Source organism: Camelus dromedarius, chromosome 12 (genome assembly GCF_036321535.1).
Source record: "Camelus dromedarius isolate mCamDro1 chromosome 12, mCamDro1.pat, whole genome shotgun sequence".
NCBI lineage: Eukaryota > Metazoa > Chordata > Mammalia > Artiodactyla > Camelidae > Camelus > Camelus dromedarius.
In genome coordinates this window covers 2,294,050-2,317,722 of record NC_087447.1, presented here as the reverse complement: position 1 = coordinate 2,317,722, position 23,673 = coordinate 2,294,050, and the positions used below count along the sequence as shown (strand labels likewise).

The 23,673-nt window shown below is 58.6% G+C and overlaps 1 protein-coding gene across 2 annotated transcripts in view; it reads left to right on the top strand.

Annotated features, from left to right (window-relative positions):
- The first annotated feature begins 2,090 nt into the window (after positions 1-2,090).
- The window catches only part of CARS1 (cysteinyl-tRNA synthetase 1), a 35,337-nt gene continuing 13,754 nt past the window's right edge, over positions 2,091-23,673 (top strand). Inside the window, exons 1-10 of one of the 2 annotated variants that reach the window (XM_031448515.2) lie at positions 2,097-2,191; positions 8,598-8,843; positions 12,941-13,032; positions 14,096-14,184; positions 14,729-14,825; positions 15,308-15,406; positions 16,280-16,429; positions 20,824-20,964; positions 21,186-21,274; positions 23,018-23,139. In XM_031448515.2, the coding sequence (XP_031304375.1) occupies positions 2,167-2,191; positions 8,598-8,843; positions 12,941-13,032; positions 14,096-14,184; positions 14,729-14,825; positions 15,308-15,406; positions 16,280-16,429; positions 20,824-20,964; positions 21,186-21,274; positions 23,018-23,139 (1,150 nt within the window). In that variant the 5' untranslated portion in view covers positions 2,097-2,166. Of the gene's footprint in view, positions 2,192-8,597; positions 8,844-12,940; positions 13,033-14,095; positions 14,185-14,728; positions 14,826-15,307; positions 15,407-16,279; positions 16,430-20,823; positions 20,965-21,185; positions 21,275-23,017; positions 23,140-23,673 lie in introns of both variants that reach the window. The other variant, XM_031448517.2, reaches the window with a different exon arrangement.

Sequence of the window (23,673 nt, the reverse complement as noted above, 5' to 3'; positions counted from 1 at the left end):
GATCGTACTTTGTATATAGCACAGGGAACTGTGTTCAATATTTTGTAATAACCTATAATAGAAAAGAATCTGAAAAAGAATATATATATTTAGGTATATATATATAACCGCCATACACGTGAAACTAACACAACATGGTAAATCAACTACACTACAATAAAAAAGAAGAAAAAAAATCTCAGACTACCCTTCAGCTCCTCTAACTGAGGATAAGACTGGAATTTGACTAAGTCCCACCTTTCTAAACCAGGAAGGACAAGCCAGGGTCAGTCATGGTGACAGTCACAAAGACCATTTTTAAGTACGTTCAACTATTTATATTGTAAGGAATAGATATCACTATAAACTTTTTATTTTGAGATAATCATATATTTACATGCAGCTGGAAGAAATAATATAGAGAGGGGAGGGGATAGCTTTGTGGTAGAGAGCCTGGAAGCATACATGAGATCCTGGGTTCAATCCTCAGTGCGTCCACTAAAAAAATATATAAACCTAATTACCACCCCCCTCAAATATATATAGAGAGAGATCTCCTTCTCCTTTACCCAGTTCCTGAAATTATAAAGTTTTGTGAAAATTGTGGTACAAAGTCACACACAGCCCGAGTATTGGCATCGACAGTCAGTACACAGAACGTCTCCATCATCACTGGGTCCTTTTATAGTCACACCCACCTTCTTCCTGTGTTCACTTCTGCTGTTCACTAGTCCTTTCTTTTTATGATTTTGCTGTTTCAACATGTTAAATGACTAGAATCATACAGTATGTAATGTCTTGAGGGTTTTTTCTTCCATTTAGCATAATTCTCTAGAGAAATACCTTAAGCTTTTCAAAGTATTAATGCCAAAGGTACTCTTTCGCCAAAAGATTGTACAATACAGCAATACACGGTTTTATAACTTTTCCTTTCCTGATAGAATTTCTATCCTAAATGGCATTTCTTCCCATTCCCTGTGAGTGCAGAACCTTGAGTGTGATGTCCCTGGGAGGTGGTGTCTTGCACAGAATAAAGCATGGGTCACAACAATGTACTGTGGGGTGAGGGGCTCTGAAACGGAGATTTAAGGCCTGAGAAGCCTCTACTCCTTCTGGTTTGTGGTGTCTCCAGGGTCTCCATCCATGGTTGAGCTCAGAATGTGAGCCCTACACTGCCCCCTCTTTCCTACCCAACATCAACAGTCCTGGAAACACAAATCAGCTGCCTACTTTCACCCAGCACATCTTCAACTTCAAGTTCATCATTGAAGTAAATGCCACAGCCACCAGTCAGTCTCCCTCAGTCCAGAAACTGGGGTGTCATCTCCAGCCCCACAGCTCCCTTATCCCCCCACATCCCAGCGCCTGCTGCCTCCCGTGTTTAAAGCAGAAATCCAGCCATGCCCACCCCTGTCTAAACTCTCCTGTGGATCTCTGCCATTCTTTCTTTTGGTGGGGAAGGTAGTTAGGTTTATTTATTTATAGGTAGGTACTGGAGATTGAACCCAGGACCTTCTGCATGTTAAGCATGCGCTCTACCACTGAGCTATACCCTCCCCACCTGCCATTTTTGACTTTGTTTACAAGATGCTTCCAGGAGAGCCAGCCCTCGCCCGTGCCCCAAGCCCCATCTCTCACCAGGGCTGTTCCAGCATGTCCCGTGGTCATGCTGAACTTCTCAGTGGCGTGCTCTCTGTTGGGTTCATTTGCAGGACCGTCCCCTCCGCACAGAATGCACTTCCCACCCATCCCCAGTCCCCTCTCTAAGCCTCTGTCCTACTGGTCCTCCCTCCTGGACCCTGGGAGGCTGGAGCTGGTGGCCACAGCACTTGGTGCAGTGCTAACTTCAACACCCAGGCATGAGATGATCGGCCTTTCAGGCCCGTCTCCCCGCGGTGAGGCTGCGACCTCCACCCGGAGCCCCGTGCCCGGGCTGGACCCGGGCCTGGTCCCGGTTCCGTACACAGAACGCTGGCCCCTGCGATGCTCCTAAGCCCGGGAAGCAGCGCAGTAAGAACCACAACTCCCAGCATGCTCCGGGCCGGCGGCGTCCCGAGCCCGCAGCGGTTGCCTAGCGACCGGGCGTGTCCCGGAAGGCGGGCCGGGCGCGAGGCGGGACTTCCGGGACGATGGTTGCATCAGATTCTGGGAAGCTGTCGCCGTGGTCGCCGGTGCGGGATTCCAACGATGGCAGGTTCCTCCGCGGAGCAGGGTGAGTGCGCGTGGCGGGGCGGGCGGGGGCGGCCCCGGGCCTGAGGGGCGCGGGTTCCCGGAGCGGAGAGGCGACCCGGATCTGAGGGGAGCCAGGTCCCCGAGGGGGCGGGTAGCGGGACGGGCAGAGGGCGAGGCATGCGCGCGACCCCCGGGTCCCTTCGGCCGGGCTCCGCTCCTCCATCCCCGCGGGGACCCGGCCCGACCCGCCTCTGCCGAGGCCACCCGCTCCTCAGCCTCAGCCACCTCCTTGGGTTGTGCCCTGGTTGTCTTGCGCCCCAACCCCGGAAGGTGGCCCTGCGTTTCCCGCGCCGGTCCCTGGTCCAGACCTCGCCCCCTCCCGCGCCCCAGAGTCGGGACAGCCACAGCCCGAGGGTTGTTTTGGGTTCCTCCCAGCCCGGGCAGCACCCTGGGTGGGCGGAGGGCGCATGAGGTTGGCATTTAGGAAAATGGGGCCGAGGAAGCGGGGGTACGCGCACACACATGAAAGGCTTGGGGTTTTACGAAGGCTTTCATCTGCGGCCGCGAACAGTAGCCATTGGGAGCTGCCTGTTCAGAGCGTTATTGCCCCACTTTATTACCGCCTGGGAGTTTCCGGGAGCAACTCTGGCTCTGCCCACCCGGGTCACTCATGTCACCAGCCGGTAGACAAGCCGCCCACAGGCAGACTCCAAGGAGTCTTTCCTCACCCTCCCTCAAGCAAGGTTTTAGGTGCCAGACAGACCGGTGGTTGTCCCGAAATTCTTAATTCTGGAGCAAACTTTGTGCAGGAAGAACTCTCAGTGTATGGCTTTCATTCTCCTGGCTGTGCCCTGTGGGCTGCACAGGCTTCCTTGGCACCCGCTGGTCCCCCATGCTACTGGGGTTCCAGATGGGGAGCTCTGACTGCCTGGGTAACCCAGTGACGTAGGAGCCCCCTGATGACAGGGCTGCTGTCACACACCGGTACCTACCTGCCAGGCACCCCCACAGTCCCCCTGACAGGTGTGCCTGGATTGCAGCACCGACTCCGGGCCCCCTACCCCCACCACGGAACCAGGCCCTCAGAAGTCCACCCAGACTCCGGTGAAATAGCAGTGTGGTTGACAGCCCACTGGGGTCCCAGATTTGCCCCTTCCTTCCCTCCAGCGGGGTAGCATGCCCCAGCTCAGAGGGTGTCTTGGGGGTTCGAGGGGTCGGGAGGGATAGAGGATTTAGGATAGGGATGGAATAGGCACTGTGTCGGGCTTGAAAGCGGAGCCTTTGGGGTTTTTTTCTTTTTCTTGCTTCCTTTTTTTTTTTTTATGGAAGTGTGTTTTGGGTTCATTTGTGGACATAGATGACATCTTAGGTTTTTATGTTTTGGATTTTTAAAGTGCTTCAGAACTTGAGGTTTTCAGAGCCTCGGTAAGAATTGGCCTGTTTTTGGAGCTTGGTATGTGGGTTAGGATGCACCCCTCAGGATGTCTGGGCAGCTGACAGATTTTCCTAGTCCTCAAATTTAGGAGGACATCTCCTAGCCTGCACTCTGCACCAGGGCATAGCCCGCCTGCTCTGGCTTCACTGCTGCTGCTCCCTCCCTCTACCCCAATACACACTGTCCCTAGGGCCCCCCCAAAGGCCAGAACCTGTGGCCATCCCGAGGAAACAGGAGGTACAGTGAAGCGGTAAAGGCGTCACAGAACCATTCTGGATATTCCTGGTTTCCAGTTGCTGAATGCTTTTTACTCTCGAGTTTGGATTCCTGGAAAGTGAGCACCTTCCCAGACTTTCCAAGGAGGCCCTCATGAAGAAAGTCCTTTTCACTTCACATCATCTTCCTTAAGTTGATTCAGAACACCTGTTTGGTCCCCTGCGCTGCCAGTGGGGCTACAGCTTCTTTGGAGCTTGAAGTCATGTGACCTGTTCCAAGTTTGGGTTGTCTTAGAGAGATGAGTGTGGAGTCTGGGGACCCCAGGGTGGATGGAGTTCATCTCAGAGGCCTTCCCCTGCAGATTGGGGCTCTCTGCAGTGGGCGCATGTTAGGTCAGACTTGCGGTTTCATTTTTTATAGAGTCTAATTCAAAAGTCCTTCGTGATAATCATACAGCTGGCATTTTTCTCAGCATGAGTCTGTGCCAGGCTCTGGTCTAAATACATCTGCGAGGGCCTGTAATCCTCAAAGCAACCCTTTGTGGTCGATACTGCCCTTATCTTCCTGTCCAGGCAAGAATCCTGAGATTCAGAGAAGTTAAGTGATTTGTCCAAGGTCACACAGCTAGCCAGAGCCTGTGTGGCTGCAGAAGGGGCCTAGACTATACCGTGCGGCCTCTGATAACTGGTCAGAGTGACACTAAGCGCCCCAGTTCCAGAGCGGGTCCAGGCAGACCACAGGGTGGAGCTGATACTTCCTGTGTCTCCCACAGAAAAATGAAATGGACCTATTTATAGACCACAGATACTGGCTCATGTATGAACTCAGGTTCCCCGGTATTGACTTTGTTAAGAGTTGTGAGAGATTGTGCCCTCGGGGTGGAGGTTACAGTGTTTCCAGTGTCCCTGAGAAGATCTGTCACGTTCTGTTTATTCAGTAAATGGGCTTCAGCATCAGCTCTGCCAGGTCCTGGAGGGACAGCGGTGGGGTGTCTCAGCCTCCCCAGACTTTCCATCCAGCGGGGACGGGGTGGGTGGTGCACAGAACCCAGAGCCTCTGAGGGTGGCTGGGCCGTTCCTCTCTGGGTCATTTCCCACCTCACGTGCTGCTGGTAGGCTGCGTCCAGGGAGGTGGTTCAGAGGCCGGGCCCCTCCCCTCTGTGGCTCCATCATTGGCCACGTCCTCCTGTGCCAGCTGTCTGTCACTCTGGCAGGATGGAGGGCAGGGACACATGTGGGCAGCTCTCCGGGCATCAATCTGCTGGCCATGCTCAGTCCCAGAGCCTGGAGATGGAGGGCCTGGGTCTTGGGAGCCCCCTGCATCCTGCTCCTGAGGAAGGGCCCGGCCACGGCGTGGGGCGGGAGGCTCCCAAGAGGGGCTGGAAGCTGAGCCCAGAGCAAGAGCAGGAGTGGGGCTCCTGGCACAGAGCACTGCGTGCCCTGAGACCTGAGGGCCAGAGCCTGCTGCCTTGCTTTCCATCAAGTTCCAATGAGGCCAGAGGGCGGCAGGGCTGGGAATGGGCCATGGGGAGGGGTCTGCAAGGGCTCTGAGTGCCTTGTTGGAATTTGGGTTTTGGAAGGTTATCTGCCCCCTCCCCCATGTGGACTGAGGCAGGGACACCAGGAACACCCAAGACAGTGGTGACCGGAGTGGCAGCGGGGACAGGAGAAGCTGGCGGCTTGGGAGGACCAGGCTCACTGCTGGGTTTGCCCTGAGGAGTGAGAATCAGAGGTGGCCAGCTTCAGACCTGGCGGGAAAGGTGGCCTTGCCGTTCCCTGGAATTGTACCTGTGTTTGGGAGTGAGACGTGATGCTGGGGAACAGCCCGTGGCCAAGTAGCAGCTGGACTTCAGGGCTGGCACACAGGAGAGAGGTGGGGGCTGGAGAGCGCTGAGGGGACTTTGGCTGGTGGGAGGGGCGCCTCGGTTCCTGGAGTGGGTGGCATTGGCGCCAGGTGTCAGAGAGCAGGGGTGCACGTGGCCAGGAAGCAAGGGAGGGGTGCAGACCCCCGCTGAGCCCAGGCTGGTCTTTGGAATGGAAACAGACCCGGCCTGGGAGCTTGGTAGACAGGCGGACCTGCAGTGACGGGGTCCGCACGCTGAGGTCTGCGAGCCCTGGTGCAGGGCATGGGCCCATGGGGAGCTGGCCACCTTCAGGTTCCAATTACAAAGGTCTCAGCTGGGCCTGAACATGTGCTTCCAGGAGCTCCCCATGCTGCCCTCGCCATGGAGCACCTCTGAGCTGGAGCACGCCTGAGCTGGTAGCATGAGGGCAGCATGAGCTGACTGGATGGGGAGGAGGAGGCGGAAGGGAGGAGGTAGGCGGAGAGCAGGTGTCAGTGCTGACGGGAAGGGGCTGGGGAGGTGATGGCTGGTGGACTCACATCTCGACTGCGGCTCCCTTGGTGTGGCTTTGGCTCCTTATCTGCCTGCTTATCACCTGGTTCCTGCATTTGTGTAGTTTGTAAACTTGTCATAAGGACTTTGGCTTTCTAAACTGTGGTATCGGTGCATGTGTTCCGCAGGCAGAATGTGTGTCTCCTGCGGTGTGTTTCTGAGTGGAACCGCAGGTGGCCTGGCCGTGGCTGTGCACTGGAGTTTGCTGTCTGCATGTGGGTGCATGAGGCTCCGTGTTGAGGGGTCCCCTGTCCCAGAGCCTCTCACCTCTGGGCATCACAGGCTGACAGGCAGACCGCGGTCTGGCGCACAACCACGGCACTTGAGAGCTGACCTGCGTTTAATCTGTGTCCTCAACATCCACTTGAACGCAGCTGCCGCCTTCACCCCGGGGACTGTCCACCTCCGCCCCGCAGCCTGGGAGCCCGTCCCCTGACTGGGCACTGCCCCTCCTGCCCCAGACTGGGCATTTTAACTGTGCCTGATCCCTGGGTAACCTCCTCCGGGGCAACGATGATGATGATGATACTAACAACACAGCAGTGGTCGTAATGATGATGATGACAAGCGGGTGGCACTGGCTGTGAGCCCAGCGTGTGGCACACAGTTGGCAAGTGCGATGTCCCTGATGGCCACATCTTTACCGTCTCCTTCCCTGGCTCAGAGGGGATCCAGGGACACGGCTTTCCTGAAGATGACCATGTTGTGTGCGTGTTTTCCCCACGAGGGGAGGAGCCCGAGCGGATCTCGGCACCAGCGGGGAGCTGCCAGCAGTGAGGGGTGCAGACCCCGCTGCCCCCAAAGCCCCCTGAACTACTCCATTAGCGCCTGAAAGCCACGCTGTTGCTGGGAAGTTTGACACATCTTTCTCATACAAATAACACGCTTGTGCAACATGTGAGCAGAAGAAAAAGGAGGGAACCCCCCACACCCCTCCCCCGTGAGCGCGCTCACCCCGGAGGGTCGCGGGCAGGGTCTGGTGAGTCCCTGGGGTCTCCTTGTTGCCGAGAGGACATCCTGAGCGAAGGCAGTCTGTGCGTCCAGGTGCTGTTCTTGGGGTGAGGGCAGGGGGCGTGGAAGTCCACGCAGCTTCTCAGAGCAGGGCTGTCACCTCTGCCTGGTCCCCCTGCCTCCCGCCCGCTCGGTCCAGGCACAGGTGGCTGCACCAGAGATGCCTGAGACGGGTGTGGGGATTCGGAGGGTCCCTGTCAGGAGAACCGCTTCCCGAGGGCAGTCTGAGAGCCCCTACCGGGACGTGGCCCACCCCTCAGCTCTGCCCACACCTCTGGCAGGTCCCTGATGACCTTCCGTGAACTTCATTTTCTCCCTCATGAGAAAGGAGATGGCTTCCCAGGTCCTGACAGTGACAGGGCTGCTGGGACCACGCCAGTGATGCAGACATTCCCTGGAAGGAAGCTGCTGCCAAGGAGTCTGTGTAGAGTTAGGTTTTCCCGGTGCTCGGGGCCCCCTTGGCAGCTGCTGCCTCCTCTGGGGATTTCACTTTGCGGGAAGAGACCGTCCTGTTAGTTTCCACTGAAGCCGTGAGGCGGGGGCCCGAGGTGAACCCCTCAAAGGAGAGCAGGGGGCCCAGGCCCGCCTCTCCTCTTTCACTGTCTCAGAGGGGATCCAAGGACCCATGTTTCCTGATGATTCCATGGCAGGGGAGTGGCCTCATGTCCCTGAGATAGACAGTGACAGTTGTCCTCGGTAACTGCGCCCGGAAAGGGGGCGGGGCCTGGGCCAGGTGTGGGCGGAATGTTGGGTCTCCAGGCAGGGGGCTGAGGGGCTGCAGTCCTCCTCGGAGCTCAGCCTTGGCTGCTTGCAGCCAGCCTGGTGCCGGGTGTAGACGGAGGTGGACAGAGCGTTCTGCAGTTCCCCCACCCCGCCCCCGTCGCCCACCTGGGGACTGGTCAGCTCCAGCCTCCTGGCTCCGGGAGGGAGGCAGACCAGTGCTCAGGGGGCGGGTGTGTTCCTCCTCAACTGAGGTGAAAACCACCAAACATAAAATGAACCATTTTCTTTTTCCTTTTTTAACTGGAGGTACTGGGGATTGAACCTAGGACCTCGTGCATATAAGCACGTGCTCTACCACTGAGCTCTACCCTCCTCCTCAAAATGAACCATTTTAAAGTGAGCATTTTGGTGGCACTTGATGCAGTGACAATATTGTGCAGTCACCATCTCTGTTGAGTTCCGAACTGTTTTCATCGCCCTACCCCGGAGCCCCATAGGCAGTCGCTCCCCGCCCCCCACAGCCCTGGGCACCCACTGGTCTGCGTTCTTAGTTGAGTTGCCTATTCTGGACATATCCCATCCGAGAAAGGTGACCCTGGTCCCCGTGTCATTCTGGACTACCCCAGGCCTCCATCCACACTGACCCACGTGCCTCTGTCTTTGCAGCTCCCGACTACAGGTCCATCCTGAGCATTAGTGACGAGGCAGCCAGGGTGCGGGCCCTGAACGAGCATCTCAGCACGCGTAGCTATGTCCGGGGGTACTGCCTGTCCCAGGCGGACCTGGACGCATTCAGGCAGCTCTCGGCCCCTCCCGCCGACGCACAGCTCTTCCACGTGGCTCGGTGGTTCAGGCACATACAGGCGATCCTGGGCCCCCACGCCACAGGCCAGCCCTGTGGGCTTCAAGCAAGTGAGTAGCAGAACTGCTCCCCACAGTGGCCCTCCACGGTCAGGGCCTCCTCCATCAGGGCCCCATAGGTGCATGGCCTGGTGGGCAGCAGTGCCCCGGAGGAGACCACGGGGCTGGCTCCCGTCCAGCATGTGAGCACGCAGCCTGGTGGGCCGGCCAGCGTCTCCCGAGTGGAGGTTAGGATGAGACCCAGAGAAGCTGGCTGGGTTGGGGGCGGGTGCAGAGCTGCCAGGGGTGTTCGCTGCCCAGAGAACTGGCCTTGGTGTTCAGCTCATTCCTTTTGTGACCTGAATTTGCTTTGCTTCTTTTTCTTTCCCTCAGATGGCAGGGCATGTGTCCACCAGATTTAGAATTGTTGAGTCCTGAAGCAGTCCTCATTAACATGAACTTTTTGGAAACCAGAAAGAGGGTGTTTCTGGGCTTTGAGAGAAGAGCAGTCACGTGCGCCTGTGGCGGCCTGGCCCTGGCTACTTTGGGGGTACCTCTCAAAGTCCCGGGGCTCGGTGCCTGGGTGTCTCTCTTTGACAAGTCGAGGTGCTTCTCCCATAATCGCTGATGCCCTCGAGCAGCTGGGTTTCCTCTTGGGGGGCTTCGGGCCTGCGCCCCCTTCAGCCAGAGGCTGCCACATGCCACCTCAGTGGTCCCTGCTGGCCGGGCAGCCTCCGGGGGCCTTTTTCAGATTCTTTCAGCCAGAAGTTTCAGCGCCTGCGTCTGCTGCGGCGGGGTGGGGGTGGAGGGCGCTGGTTTTCTGGATCACCTGCAGCAGACGCCCCTTTCCTGTCATCGGGTGGGAGTCTTGCTGTGCAGGAGGTCCCCTCCCTGTGCGTGCAGGCAGTGACCCAGTTGACGTCGGTGGTGCCCGGTGCCTTCTCTCTGAAGGGCTCAGGTGTCAGGTTGTCCCCCAGGTCCCACCTCTCAAGGCATGGCCTCCGGGGGCGGGGATCGGGGGAGTCAGGGTTCTGAGCCTCGGCAGTGGGCTGTCTGGTGCTCCGAGCAGGGCACTGGTGGGGAGAACGAAGCAGGCACACGTGGTTGGCAGCACCAGGAGGTAAACGGGTCTCTGGCCAACCCCCAGCGTGCCCTGCGGGTGGGTGTGGCTGCTCGAGGCCTGCGGGGAAAGGCAGGCTCCCAGGACGACACAGATGGGTTACCCACCTCCTTCACTTCCACGTCCCCTCCCCACCTACACACCTGGGAGGCCAGCAGGGACCCTGGGTGGCAGGTGTGAGGTCGATCAGCCTGCGAGTGGAGGCCAGACACTCTGCGTCCGTGTCCTCGGTGACGTCCCTGGGATGATGTCCGAGCATCTGCCTCCTGGCATCACTGCCCCATCTCAGACGTCTCTCAAGTCTGTCCCGGGCGGGAATGCCCCCTCTTCCAGCCCCTCGGTCCCCAGCACCCCACTTGCCTTCCTTCCGTGTCCTGCTCCTGCTTCCAAGTCCCCTCGACTGCTGGGCACCCCCTCAGCACCGGGGAGCCTGTGACCAGCTCATCACCATCCTCTCTGCCGTCCCTCAGTCTGTGCCCCTGTGCCTCTCGTGCCTCCGCATCTGCCCATGGCCAGGGCCCTTGGCAGCTCAAGGAGGCCTCTCAGATGCAGAAAGCGGGACCACGGCTCTGCCTGAGGCCCCGCCCCTCTGCTCCTTATCCCGCCCCCTCTCCATCTTGTCGACCTGCAGGGAGGGTGCACTCTGCTCAGGGCCTCCAGCCTCGCTGTGTCTGTGTGAGTGCCCCTGGCCCAGAGCAAACGGGGCTCAGTCCAGTTGGCTCCTCCTTCCCGGGGCTCCCTCTGCTGCCGGCCCCATCCCCCTACTGGTACCCCGAGGGAGGAACTTCAGGGCCTGCTCTTCACTGAGGAAGACGTGTGGGTCTGTCAGAGGCTGGGCGGGTCTTTAGGGCTGTGAACCTTTGTGCTGCTTCTGCCCCGAGGCCAAGGTGGGCACAACGCCCCGGGGGACGCCGGCTGGTGTGTCTCCTTCTGTCTCTTCCTGGAGCCTCGTTCCCAAGGCGTCTCTGAGCCTCATGTTCTGGTTTTGTTGCCGCGGGTCAGGGATTGGTTTCGCCACAGGGACTGCCTGCCCTGGATGGGGCCGGGGCTGGATGGCGTGTGCTGGGTGAACGGAGGCGTGTCAGTGTTTCAGACAGAAACCAGGATGGCGGACAGGCACGGTTGGTCTGCGGGAGGCTCAGGGAGACAGTCAGTGCCCAGGGCGCCGGGGCAGTTGGCAGTGGAAGGGGACTCTGGTGACAGTTCCTTCTCATCAAACCGAGGGTCCCTGGGTAACATCTCCGGGTCTCCCCCTTTGGCAGATGGGAATCGTGTGTGCTGACTTCCTTGGACTCTCCCGGCCTTGTGGCGGGAGCGGCCCTCTGCGAGCTGGAAAGACCTAGTGGGACCTGTTGTCCAGGACAGTGTCCCCTGGCCAGGTCCCTGGCTGCACCCTCAGCCGTGTCCTGTCACCACCATCTTCTCAGATGAGCCTTCAGTCCTGGTGAACCCCGCGCCCCTCCGGTTTAGGGCCAGCCCCATGGTTGTCAGGGTCACGTCCGCGTGTGGGCAGCGCCCACCCTTGTCCCCAGTCATCCCGGGGGGGCAGCTCGGTCCCTGTGTCGGGAGCTGCAGCATCTAAGTGAGGAGAGGCGTGGATGGAGTCGTAGCAGGGCGGAGCGAGCCAGCGCATCCTGGACCAGCAGTGTCCTTCAGGGCTGTTTGCTGCGTTGACAGTGAACCTGCAAGGCTGTACCTGACCTCAGGGAGCATTTCACCTCTGCGGGGACTTGGGCTTTGCCCCCCTCTGGTCTGTGGCCACTGGGGAGTTCGCGGGCACCTACCAGAGTCAGGGGCTCCTGTGTAGCTGTCTGTCTCCCTCCCAATCTGCCGCTCCTCCGCCCACCTGCACACTCATGCCTGTAAGTGCACACACACACACACACACACGCAGCCGCCTTCCCCGCCTTCCCTGGTCAGTTATGTGTGTCCTCTAGGGAGTGCATGGCCAGGCCCAAGGCTGATTCCTCAGTGACTCCTCAGGGGAAGCAGTGGGCGGCCACCCGCTGGCCACGCTCAAGGTGGGTTCGGGGTGGGGGGCCCTGTGCTGGGTCTCATGAGGGCAGACACAGAGGTGGGGCAGGGATGGGAAGTGCTGAGAGTGTCCACCTGCGCCTGCAGCTGTGCAGGCGGAGTGCAGGCAAAGCTGGCTCTGGGTGAGGATGGGGGAGGACGGCTGGGTTCCAGGTGTAGCAGCAGCGCCAGGGGAGGCTGGTCCGTCACTGGATGCCTTCGGGTGTGAAGACTCACCTTGGTAATTAGCTCCTTCAGGCTCTCAGGGAGCAAACTGTGGAAGGACTGCCCTTCATCTGGCTGGCAGCGTGGGCTGGGCCCCCAGAGCAGCAGGGGCAGCCCCAAGACTCGAGGGAGGGGTGGGGGTTGGGAGGGGAGACTGGCGGCAGGAGGAAGGGAGAGCAGAGGCCCCGGATGAACGTGACTGGAGGAGGCCCGGCTCCGTGAGCCCCGAGCATAGCATGGGGAAGACCTCAGGCTACTTCTAAAGGCCTTCAAGAACTGGTGTGGAGCCGTGAGGCTCTAGGCCAGAGCCGCGCGCGGGAGTCACCTGCATGTTGCGGAGGGCAAGGAGGGACCAGAGTAGAGTTGCGGGCCGGCTACTCGCTGACGAATGCTGGGCTGGGGCTGCAGCTGCTGCTGACTGACATTCTGCAGCCATGAGCCAGCAGCTCTTTCTGTCCTAACCTGGCTTCTGTGTCTGGAGATGGCCCGTGTCCCACTTCCCATGAACCCTCCACAGAGGGCCGTCCTCCCGGGGAGGGTGTGAGCCCCGAGTTAGGGACTGCGCTACAGTCAGCCGTGTCCGGCACCGTGTGCCCGGGGCCAGCAGAGGGTGGGGGCTGGGGTGGATGTGGTGGGCCTCCTCACGCCCTGTGGGGTTCGGGGCGGTGGGATGGGCAGGGCAGGACAGAGAAGCAGTTGCGTTTGACATGGCGGCACCTTTGGAGAACCGCATGGTTTCTGGGAGCGCAGTCCTTCTGTCGTGGAAGCGAAGTGGCTGGTGCGGTGTGACCAGCTGTGCTCTCTTCGGCAGGTAAAGGCCGGCGGGCACAGCCCCAGTGGTCCCCTCCAGCCAGGTCCGAGCCATGCCAGCTCCGCCTGTACAACAGCCTCACCCGGAGGAAGGTAAGGTGGGCTCAGGTGGCGGGGCGGAGCCGGCGCTGTAGGAGCCCGTGTGCCCAACCCAGCACAAACGGCGGTCCGCTCACTGGCTCAGGCCGGAGTCCATAATGCTGGTTTGCTGACCCTCAGCCAGTCAGCAAGTGTCCCCCGTGTGGCTGGGGCCGAGCTGTGCCCTGGAACTTGGCACACCCGGCACACCCCACACGAGTGAGCGCCCCGGCTGGGCCGGGGCCCTGCCCGCACACATGCGCTCGCAGCCCTCCACAGCCAGGCCAGGGATGGCGTGCTCTCGGAGGGGACGCGTGGTGGCAGCGAATGTCCCAGGCAAACCGAGCAGGGCGGCAGGCGCAGGACCGGTCGCTGTTGGGAGCCCAGCAGGTGTCGGGGAGGAGGCAGAGCCGGCTCCTCCCTGAGCGGGGCTCACTTGGCGGGGCCAGTGGCTTGAGGGATTTTGAAAAGGGCTCCAGCCACGAGCTGACTGGGGGTCCATCGGCGAGCACACTAAGCAGGCAGGAGACAGGATCCCCCTCATGGGCCTGGTTGGCGACAGCGGCCCTGGAACTGGGCTGAGACTGGTGGACCACCTGAAGACAGCTGCGCGCTGGCTGGTCCTGGCCGCGAGGCGGCTCCTCCCGGAGTGCGGACCCCGTCCTCTGTGACAGCAGCGCTGCCTCTGGAATTGCTTCTGGGAGGAATACAGTCAGTCTCAGCGCTCAGCCCTGGGGGTGCCTGATAAAGAAACTGTAGCTGATCTTGTGAAAGAGGGAGGACTCCAGCAAAAACAGAAGCATCCGCTTCCTTGACCACCAGCCTCCAGACAGGAGTAGAGCCCTGGGGAGGGAGAGGCCTGGCCACCTGGGCTCCTCGGTGCGTGGAACTCGCCTCAGGAGCATCCTTGGGCTCCCCTCCCCCACCCCAGACAAACACGACTTTCCTCAGGAAGACTCAGCCGTCCTTGTTGAGCGTGTAAAACCACAGAAGCCCGCGTGCCCGTGTCACGGCTGCGCGGGCCCCGCAGGTGCCTCCTGCATTTCTGGTGACGGTCCCTCCTTCGTTTCTAACAAAGGACGTGTTTGTTCCTCAAGATGGGAAAAGGGTGACGTGGTACTGCTGCGGGCCGACCGTCTACGACGCGTCTCACATGGGGCACGCCAGGTAGGGCCCGCCCTCCCCCAGCACCCGGCTCTGCCCGGGGCCTGAGGCCTGAAACGACAACCAGTGCCGCGCGTTCCTTCTCTGGTTTTTAAGATTAAAAATTTGAGAGCAGTGGGGAGGGTGTAGCTCCTTGGTAGGGTGACTGTTTAGCCTGCGCGGGGCCCTGGGTTCAGTCCCAGTAAATAAATGGACAAACCTGATCACCTCCTCCCTCCAAAATAAACCCCAGAAAAGAAAAGAAAACTGCATTCCATGAGCACTCCACACTCGCTGTGGCAACATTAAGAAATACTGATAACCAGAAAGTCCCCCTCCTGGGCTCTGGCCAGACACTTGTCGCCAGGAGCCTGAAGGCCACCCTGTCCTGTGGCTCTGGTGGGAGGGCCGGGTGCTGGTTCCCTGACAGTCACGGGCGGGGGCGGTGGGCGAGTAGCTGGCCGTCGGGGCTGTCACGGCACCCTTTCCCCTGTGCGTGTGTAACTGCGAGGCCGAGGCCATGTGCGTGGTGTGCCCTTTGGAAAGGCTTGTCTTTTCATCACTGTAGGTCCTACATCTCCTTTGATATCTTGAGAAGAGTGCTGAGGGACTACTTCAAGTTTGACGTCTTTTACTGCATGAACATCACAGACGTCGATGACAAGGTAAAGGGGGTTTTCAGGATGAAAGGTTAAGTGCCGGGGGCGCACGAGGGGGAAGTGACGTCGGGGAAGTGAGTGAAGCGTGCAGGCCCAGCCCGGGCTGCGCCCTCATGCACGTTGAATCCAGTCTGTGAATCACGTCCGTCTGCGGGTGATGTTGTCGCGTACTCGGCTGTTTCAGTGCTGCTGGAGCCCTGCAGGCTCAGGGACCAAGTTCAATAAATGTTATAACACGCGGTGCGTGGGAGGGAAGACCTGGGCAGCGTGCCATCGTGTGCGTGGCGCACAGCTGGGCCGGCCGGTCTCCCAGCATCGGGAAGGTCGTCAGGACGGTCTCAGCTCCAGGAGGCGTGGAGCTCAGGCACCGCTGGCGCGTGGGGGACGTGGCCCGGCTGGCATCTGCGGCCACCCCTCACTCCAAGTGACTGCCGCGCAGGGACGAAGCAGGTGCTGAGCCAACCCCCATCTCCCTTCTCTGCCCCCAGATCATCAAGAGGGCCCGGCAGAACCACCTGTTTGAGCGGTACCGGCAGAAGCCGCCCCAGGCGGCACAGCTCCTGGAGGACGTGCGCGCTGCCCTGAAGGTGGGCCCACCCGCTCCGCGTCCCCAGGCCAGGCCTTTGGCCACTCGCACAGCTCGGGTTGGCAGCAGCTGTCCTCAGCGGGCTTCACAAGTGGGCGCCACTATAGCCGGCCCCACCAAGGTCACCGGGGTCTCAGTCGCAGTGCTGCCCTGGCCCGGGGGCAGGGCGCAGTGTGGGTGACTGTCCCTGCCACAGGGGAGGGTGCAGGACTGGTCCTGGAGCCGGTGAGATGAGCATCCAGTCGTCCACCTGGAGGTCACAGCCCAACCATGTGTGCTTGACTGAGACGCAGAAGCTGTGCCAAGCCCGTTAAATCGGTGGTGCTGGGCATTTTCAGGATTATTTGAAGACATTGGTTCTTCCCAATTTAGTATTTTCATTATGGATAAATGGTGTCACAGATTGTTGTGTTACATAGTGAGATTAGAAGAAGGCCTTTTGTTGTTTTTAGTAATTACAGTGATAATTACTATTGTGCTTGTGAAGTTTTATCTCTGGAAGCAAAAATCGGGCTAAAATGAGAGCTTAGCAGTCTTCTAGGCCAGCGAGGGGAGGCCCCCGGGCGGTGGCGCCTTCGTGGTGGAGGCAAGTCCCTGAGTCCCGGGTGACACTGTGTGTCCCGAGTGCGGCCTTAGGAGCTCTGCTGTCACCCCCGGTTCACATCGAGACCCGGAGGCCGCACCAGCACCACCCGGGCCAGGCTGTGGGGTCACTCAGCCGCTTGGGAAGAGCAGGGCGCCCCTCGTGCAGACTTGGACCCCTGTGTCCCCACGGGCGGGGGCAAAAGTGGCCTCGGGCGTGTGGAGTCGGCCTTGGGCCTGGGGTGCCACTGGGCAGGAGGTGGCTAACGGTGACCTCTCCCTGTGGTGGCAGCCCTTCTCTGTAAAACTGAACGAGACCACGGACCCCGACAAGAAGCAGATGCTGGAGCGCCTGGAGCGCGCGGTGGCACTAGCCGCTGCGCCGCTGGAGGAGGCCGTGGGGCGCAGCCTGGCTGGGGAGGAGCTGGACGGCCCCGCGCAGGTGAGGCTCGGAGCGGCCCAGGGCCCGGGTTGGAGCCCGTCATGGCAGCAGCCGCCCCTGCCCCTCCCCCTTCCCATGGAGAAATCGGGCGGGGGGCCTGGGGGGAGCCGGCTTCTCAGAGTGACCCCTAGAGTGTCCAGAGGACTCTGTCCTGACTGCTCAGCGGCAGCCCTGGGGAAGCAGAGCGAGAGGCACAGGTGGGATGGGCTGTGGGGTTCATGGTTTCCCCGCTGAACCTGAGCTTCCCCTGGCCGGCCTCCGTCTCTGTGAAAAGGCCTCCATGGACACTGGGGAGGGCGCGGGGTGCCCGAGGGTGCCCAGGCCTGAGCCACCTGGAGGGGCGGGTCCCACGGTCCTTCTCTGTTGCACCGGCGCCCCCTGCTGGTCACTTACAGAACCTGCAAGAGGATGGAAGCTGCAGGGAGCTGGCCCCTGCCAAGCCCCCTCTGCTCTGCCCTCGCAGGGCCTGGCTCGGCTTGTCCTGAGCTCTCTGAGGAGGAGTCGGGGGCAACAGGGTCTTGGGGACGACGGCTTCTGCGCAGGGTGTGCCTCTGAGGGGGGCCACACGTGGCAGCTGTCCTTACTTGAGTGGACGCCTCGGGCCCCGCTGTTTGTTTCTCCCGGGCGCTGGGTTTCCACGTTACCAACAGGGCTGCTGTGAGGTTTCTTTCCCAGGTGTTCCACTGACATCCTGTTCATTAAAATTGTAAAGCATAGTTACCTCCAAAACCTCCAACATTCTCTTCCAAAGATTTTGAAGTTGTGCAGTTCCCATCGACATCTCTGACCCCCCGAGAGTGGGCTTTTGTAAGTGGTGCGAGGAGGGACCCAGCCCCCTCCCCCCAAGTACAGGAGGGCCCCCTTTCCTCGGGGTCTGCGGTGGCCCCTGGCACGTGGCCTCTGGTCTTGTTCCGTCGGCCAGGTTGCCTGCCCGCGTGAGCATCACGGCGTCTCCGCGATGCCCGGAGAGGTCGGAGGCCTCGTCTTGTCTTTGTTCTTCAGGTGTGTTTTGAATGTGCCTCCGCTTGTCGGGTCCCATGCGAGGCACCGTTGGGATTTTAAATTACGCATGGAAGGATCGTTTCAGAGCTCCGGCTCTGGTCATGCTGACACTCTTGCTCTCTGTTCTATCTTCTATTTTATCAATTTTTAAAAAGAGTTTATTTTTTTAGAGCAGTTTCAGGTTCACAGCAAAGCTGAGAGGAAGGTACAGAGATCTCCCTGCGCCTCTCCCCCACCCTCCATCCCCCTCAGCCTCCCCCAGAGGCTGGCGCGTGGGCTGCAGTCAGTGAACTCCGCTGCACATCGTTACCGCCCAGAGTCGCTGCACATGAGGTTCTTGCTCCGAGAGCTGTGATGAGCAGGTGTGCGTCCCGTGGGCTTGGACGAACGTGTGGTGACGTCCCTGCCGTCAGTCTCATGCACAGGCGCTTCGCTGCCCAGAGTCTTCTGTGCTCCGTTCATTCACCCCTCCTCCCCCAGCCCGGGCAGCCACGGGTCCTCTTACTGTCTCCGTAGCTTTCCATTTCCAGAGCATCACAGAGTTGGAGTCACACAGGACGCACCTTCCTCACATTGGCTTCTTCCACTTAGTGATGTGAACTTAAGGTTCCTCCGTGTCTTTTTGGGGCTTGATAGCTCATTTCGCTTTAGCTCTAAAGTTTAGTCCATTGACTGGATGGACCACAGTTTGTTTATCCATCCACTTACTGAAGGGCACCTTGGTGGCTTCCAAGTTTTGGTAATTACACATAAAGTTTCTATACACATCCACATGCAGGTTTTCATGTGGACATAAACTTGCAGCTCTTTTGGGTAAATGCCAAGGAGCATGACTGCTGGGTCACATGGGAAGAGTATGTGTAGTTTTTTAAGGAACTGCCACACCCTCCCAAAGTGGCTGCACTTTGCATCCAAACCAGTGACAGGTGAGAGTTGCCGCTGCCCCGGAGCCTCGGCAGCCCTCGGTGCTGGCCGCTCTGACAGTGCGCGAGGTCCCGTGTCAATTTGCATTTCCCTGATGACCTACCACGGGGAGCAGCTTTTGACTTTTATTTGCCATTGATATGTCTTCTTTGGTCGGGTGTCTGTTGATATCTCCGGACCATTTTTTTAATCAGGTGGTTTTCTTATTGTTGGGTTTCAGTGGTTCCTTGCGTATTTGGGGCAGCACTCACTCACCAGATGTGTCTTTTGTGAGTGTTTTCTCCCAGTCTGTGGCTGCTCTTCTCGCTCTCTTGACAGTGTCTTTCCCAGAGCAGAAATTTTTAATTGTAATAAATCTGGCTTATCAATTCTTTCTCTCATGGGTCCCACATTCGGTATTGTTGGGACGAAGTCATTGCCAGACCCTAGGTCGTCTAGGCTTTTTCCTGTGTCATCTTCTAGGAGGGTTACAGTTGGGTTTTGGTTTTGGTTTTGGTTTCTTTTTGCTTCTTGAGGAGGGAGGTAATTTGGTTGGTTGGTTGGTTGGTTGGTTCATTTGTTTGTTGAGGACGAACTGGGGACTGAAGCCAGGACCTCGTGCGTGCTGCGCGTGCGCTCTGCCGCGCTCCCCTCCTCGGTGCTGCACTGTGCTCTGAAGCCTGTGCTCCCTGAGTCAGTTCTTTTGGATGCGCAGTGGTCGAGCACAGTTTGTTGAAAAGAGTTATTTTGCTCCACTCTGTTGCCTTGCAGTTGACGGTACCTGAGCCTGTTCCTGGGCTCTGCTCTGTTCCGCTGATCTGCTGGCTTGTCCTGTCCCCAGCACCGCAGTGTCCTGGTGGCTGTAGCTTTATGGTGCGTCTTGAGGTCAGGCAGTGTCGTCCTCCAGCTCCGGTCTTCTCCTTCAGTATTGTGTGGGCTTCTCTGGCTCTTTTCCCTCTCCTTATAAAATTTAAGGTCAGTCTGTTAGTGTCCACAAAGAAACTTGATAGGACTTGGGTTAGGATTAAACTGAATGTACAGGTCGAGGTGGGAAGAACCGGCACCTGACTGTGCTGAGTCTCCTTCCCGCAGACGTGGGGTCTGTCCCCGCTCTAGACTCACAGCTCTGTGGTTTTCCTCCTGTGGCACTCGCACATACTTTGTAAGGCTGACGTGCAAGTGTTTCATTTTATGGGCGCCAGTGTAGATGGGGTTGTGTTTTCTATTTCAAATTCCACTTACTTGTTGGCGTATAATTTTGTCTTCTTTCCCAGTGTTCAGACGGTCCCCGACCTCCAACAGTTTGACTTACAAGATTTTCAGCTTTAGAATGGTGCAAAAGCAATAAACATTCAGTAGAAACCATACTTCAAACTCTTCTCCTGGGCCAGCAGTGTGCGGGCCTGGACTCTCCTGGGATGCCGGGCACCAGCAGTGAACCGGAGCTCGCGGTCAGTGCCTCGACCACCAGAGTAGATACCTGCTACACTTAGTTACTCGGGTCCCAGACAAGCGTTTTGTTTTACACTGTCAGTACAATACTAGTGCGTTACATGAAATGCTGAGCACATAATTACAAAACAGGGTTCGTGTCAGATGATTTTTCCCAGCTGTGGGCTGGTGTATTCTGAGCACGTTTTAGGTAGGCCAGGCTAAACGGTGATGGTTGGTGTGTTAGGTGTTTTAAATGCATTTTCAGCTTAATGATACTTTCAGCTTGTGATGGGTTTGCAATCCTGTTGTGGTCTGTCTCTTCTTTCCCCCTTCTCTTGCCTTATCGTATTAGCAAGGACTTCCAGGATGATGCTGGAAAGGGGCGGTCAGAGGGGACTTGATATCCCCGTGTTTACCTGATCTTAGTGAGAAAGCTTCAGGTTCCTCACTGTTCAGTCTGATGTCAGCTGTGGGCTTTCTGTAGCTTTGTTTTAGAAGTCCCCCTCTCTTCCTGCTTCACTGAGACCTTTTATCCTGAACGCTGTCGCGTTTTGTCAGATGCTTTTCCTGCATCTATAGATGTGACACGTGGTTTTTCTTTTTTAGTCCGTTGATGTGATGATTTACATTCACTGATTTTGCAAAGTTGAACCAGCCTTTGCATCCTTGTGATAAATTTGACTTGATTGTGGTATGTGATTTTTTTTTAATGCTTTTGTGGATTCAATTTGCTAACATTCTGTTAAGGATTTCGTGTCTATGTTTGGGAGAGATACTGGTCTGTGGTTTTCTTGTAATGTCTCTGTCTGGTTTAGGTGTTAGGGGAAAGCTGTGCTCATAGAACGAGTTAGGAAGAATTCTCTTAGCATCCGTCCTCTGAGAGAGATTGTGGAAAACAGATGTATATTTTTCCTTAAGTGTTTGGTAGAACTCACTCGTGAGTCCACCCGGATCCGGCTGTGACGGCGCATCTGAGCCCCGGGAGGCCTTCGCTGGCGCAGGTCGGCCGCACCAGCTGTCATACTACGTGTGGAAATTGTTTCTTTTTATTTCAGGTGTTGTTGGAAGAAGCAAAGGATCTTCTTTCCGACTGGCTAGATTCCACGCATGGCAGTGAAGTGACTGACAATTCCATCTTCTCCAAGCTGCCCAAGTTCTGGGAGGAGGAATTCCACAGAGACATGGAAGCCCTGAATGTAAGTGCCGCCGCCTGTCTTGGCCTTGCTGTCTTGGAACAAGGGCCCCAGTGACCGACAGGCCCCATGGGGTCCAGACCATCTTCATTTTGCAAGTAAATTCAGTTTAAAACGAGAGGCGAGGGGCCCTGGGCTCACAGCGGTGCTTTCTGGTTTTCTGGGCGTGTCTCCCTGGGACAGGCATTTCAGAAGGAAGAGTCGGACTTCTCTCGTCCCTCCAGGTCCTCCCTCCCGACGTCCTGACCCGGGTCAGTGAGTATGTGCCGGAGATCGTGGACTTCGTCCAGAAGATCGTGGACAATGGTTACGGGTAAGCGCGAGGCCCTCCTCGGGGCCGCCCAGCGCGCAAGGGAAGGTTCTCCAAGGAGAGCAGCGCTCCTTCTCGGGCCGGGGCTGGGAGCAGGGGAGCTGGTGGTTGTGCTGCTCAGGGTGGCAGAGCCCAGGGGCTCCTGTCGCAAAGCGCTGGAGGCAGCAGCTTGAACCAGAAAAGTGTGTTGGCTCACGGCCTCCACGGCTCAGGGTTGTGAGGGAGGGTCTGTCCAGGCCCCTCTCCTTGGCCGGCAGATGGCGTCCCTGTGCCCACATACCCTCGCCCCTCCTCTTATGCCCTGATCTCCTCTTCCTGTAAGGACACCAGCCCTACTGGATTAGGACCCACCCCAGGGGACTCATTTCAACCTGATTCCCTCTGTAAAGACCCTATTTCCCAGAACAGTCATACTCTGAGGTGGGGGGGGTCAGGACTCCGGCATTCAGGGGACACGGTTGAGGCCATAACCTCATCATACGAGCAGCCCCTCTTCACTGTCCCCTCACAGCAGCCTCTCTCCTCTGTGCCACCTGGATCTCGGCTTCAAGGTCACTTTGTAAGAGAGCCTCTGGGTTTTCTTGGTGTTGGTTGCCATCCAGACAGGTGATCAGCTGTGCACGGGTCACCTGTTTGTTCAGGGCAGGAAGGAAGAGCAGGAGGGCGGTGCTGGCTGCACCCCTTGTCCCCGCAGACCTGCTTGTGTGGCTCCAGGCCTTGGCCAGGACCTGGGCCACCCCCACGCCCAGGGCCGACCGGCCCCTCTGCTCGGGCTCGTGGCCTGTCGTGGGGACCTCGATGAGAGGCGTTTCAGGGAGCACCTGGCCGGCGGTCCACTAGGAAGCTCCCAGTTAAGACCACACATCACAGGGGCCCCAACACTGTACGCTGCTGAGTAGGGGCACTGCCAGTTCTCTGGAGACATTGGGTGCATGGTGCGGGTGCTCCGAGACTTCCTGGTGTCAAACCCCAAGCAGGGTTGGCTCGTCGGTGGTCCCTGCGGGGCTGAGATTCGGCCCCAGGTTACCATTCTCCCACCACCTGCCTGTGTGGAACGCTTCTCAGGTCCCTGAGGTCAGCATTTTCAGGAACAGGCCACAAGTAGGGGTGTGGACGGAGCCCAGCAACCGTCTGCTGTTTAGGGGTTCCTGCCCCCAAAAGCTCCCTCCCCACCTCGCGGGGAGATGGGGGATGGAGGTGTCACTGTGCCTTGGGAGGAGCCGGAAGCCTCAGGCCCAGGGCCCAGGGCGGCAGGTTCTCGGGAAGTGACTGCACCTCCATGCTCCCCCGACTCCACATGGTCACGACAGGGCGACTGTGTGCCAGGCTGGGCGCCGTGGGCGGGCCAAGGTGAGAAGAGAGACTGTTCTGGGCTGGAAGAATCGGTAGTAGTCCCGGGAGGCAGAGAGCCTCGGCAGCCGGGCAGGGGGTAGAGCGCAGACAGAGGCGAGGGTGTCATGCGAGATGGTGTGGTCACTGAGGCCGAGGCCAGGGCTGGGGCTACACCCTTGCGGACTCCAGGTGGAGGGTCTGTGCAGAGGGATGGGCTGCTGGGAGGGGTGAGTCGCCGTCACATCCCCACTCAGCCCACCCTACTCAGTCCTGCGGCCTGGTTTGGAGCAGCCACCTGGCCACCCCGCCGAGTGGCCCAACCAGAGGCAGATGCACCGAGCTGACACCGGATGGTGCTCTGAATGTCCAGATCGTCCTTGGGTCGTGACAGCCGCCCTGGTCTCTGTCTCACAGCTATGTTTCAAACGGCTCCGTGTACTTTGACACAGTCAAGTTTGCCTCCAGTGAGGGGCACTGCTACGGGAAGCTGGTGCCCGAGGCCGTCGGGGATCAGAAGGCCCTGCAGGAGGGGGAAGGTAAGCGCATTGGGCTCGCAGCCCCCGAACACTTGCTGGAACCCTGCTTCTCATCTAAAGGGATTGTAGGACTTAGCCCTTGAAGTGCATTATTGTTTAAGGAGCAAAAGAGTGAGTAGGTACAGGCCCACCTTGGAAAGTGTCCAGACCTCGGGGCCCCGGTGGGGGTTGGTGTCTGCTGATCTCGGCGCCCAGGGCCCCCGGGCTCAGTGGGCTGTGGGGCCCTGCGGGAGCGTGGAGAAGAGACAGGTGGCCCGCTGAGTGAGGGGCGCACGCCACCCACACGATGGCGGGGAGCCTGGGGAAGGAGGACCCCGGGAAAGGAAGCAGTCGCAGACTCACTACTCACAGGCCTGGGACACGGGGCAGGGCGGGCAGGGGAGCTGGCGCTGCCTGTTATGAGGTGGTGGCAGGAACTCGTGAGGAGAACCCTCAGCCCAGTCCTTATCTAAGGGTCCAGGCTCTGGGTGTGGGCAGCATGGTCACCCTGTGAACACCAGGGTGGCAGCTGGGAATGGCTGTGTCCTTGTCACA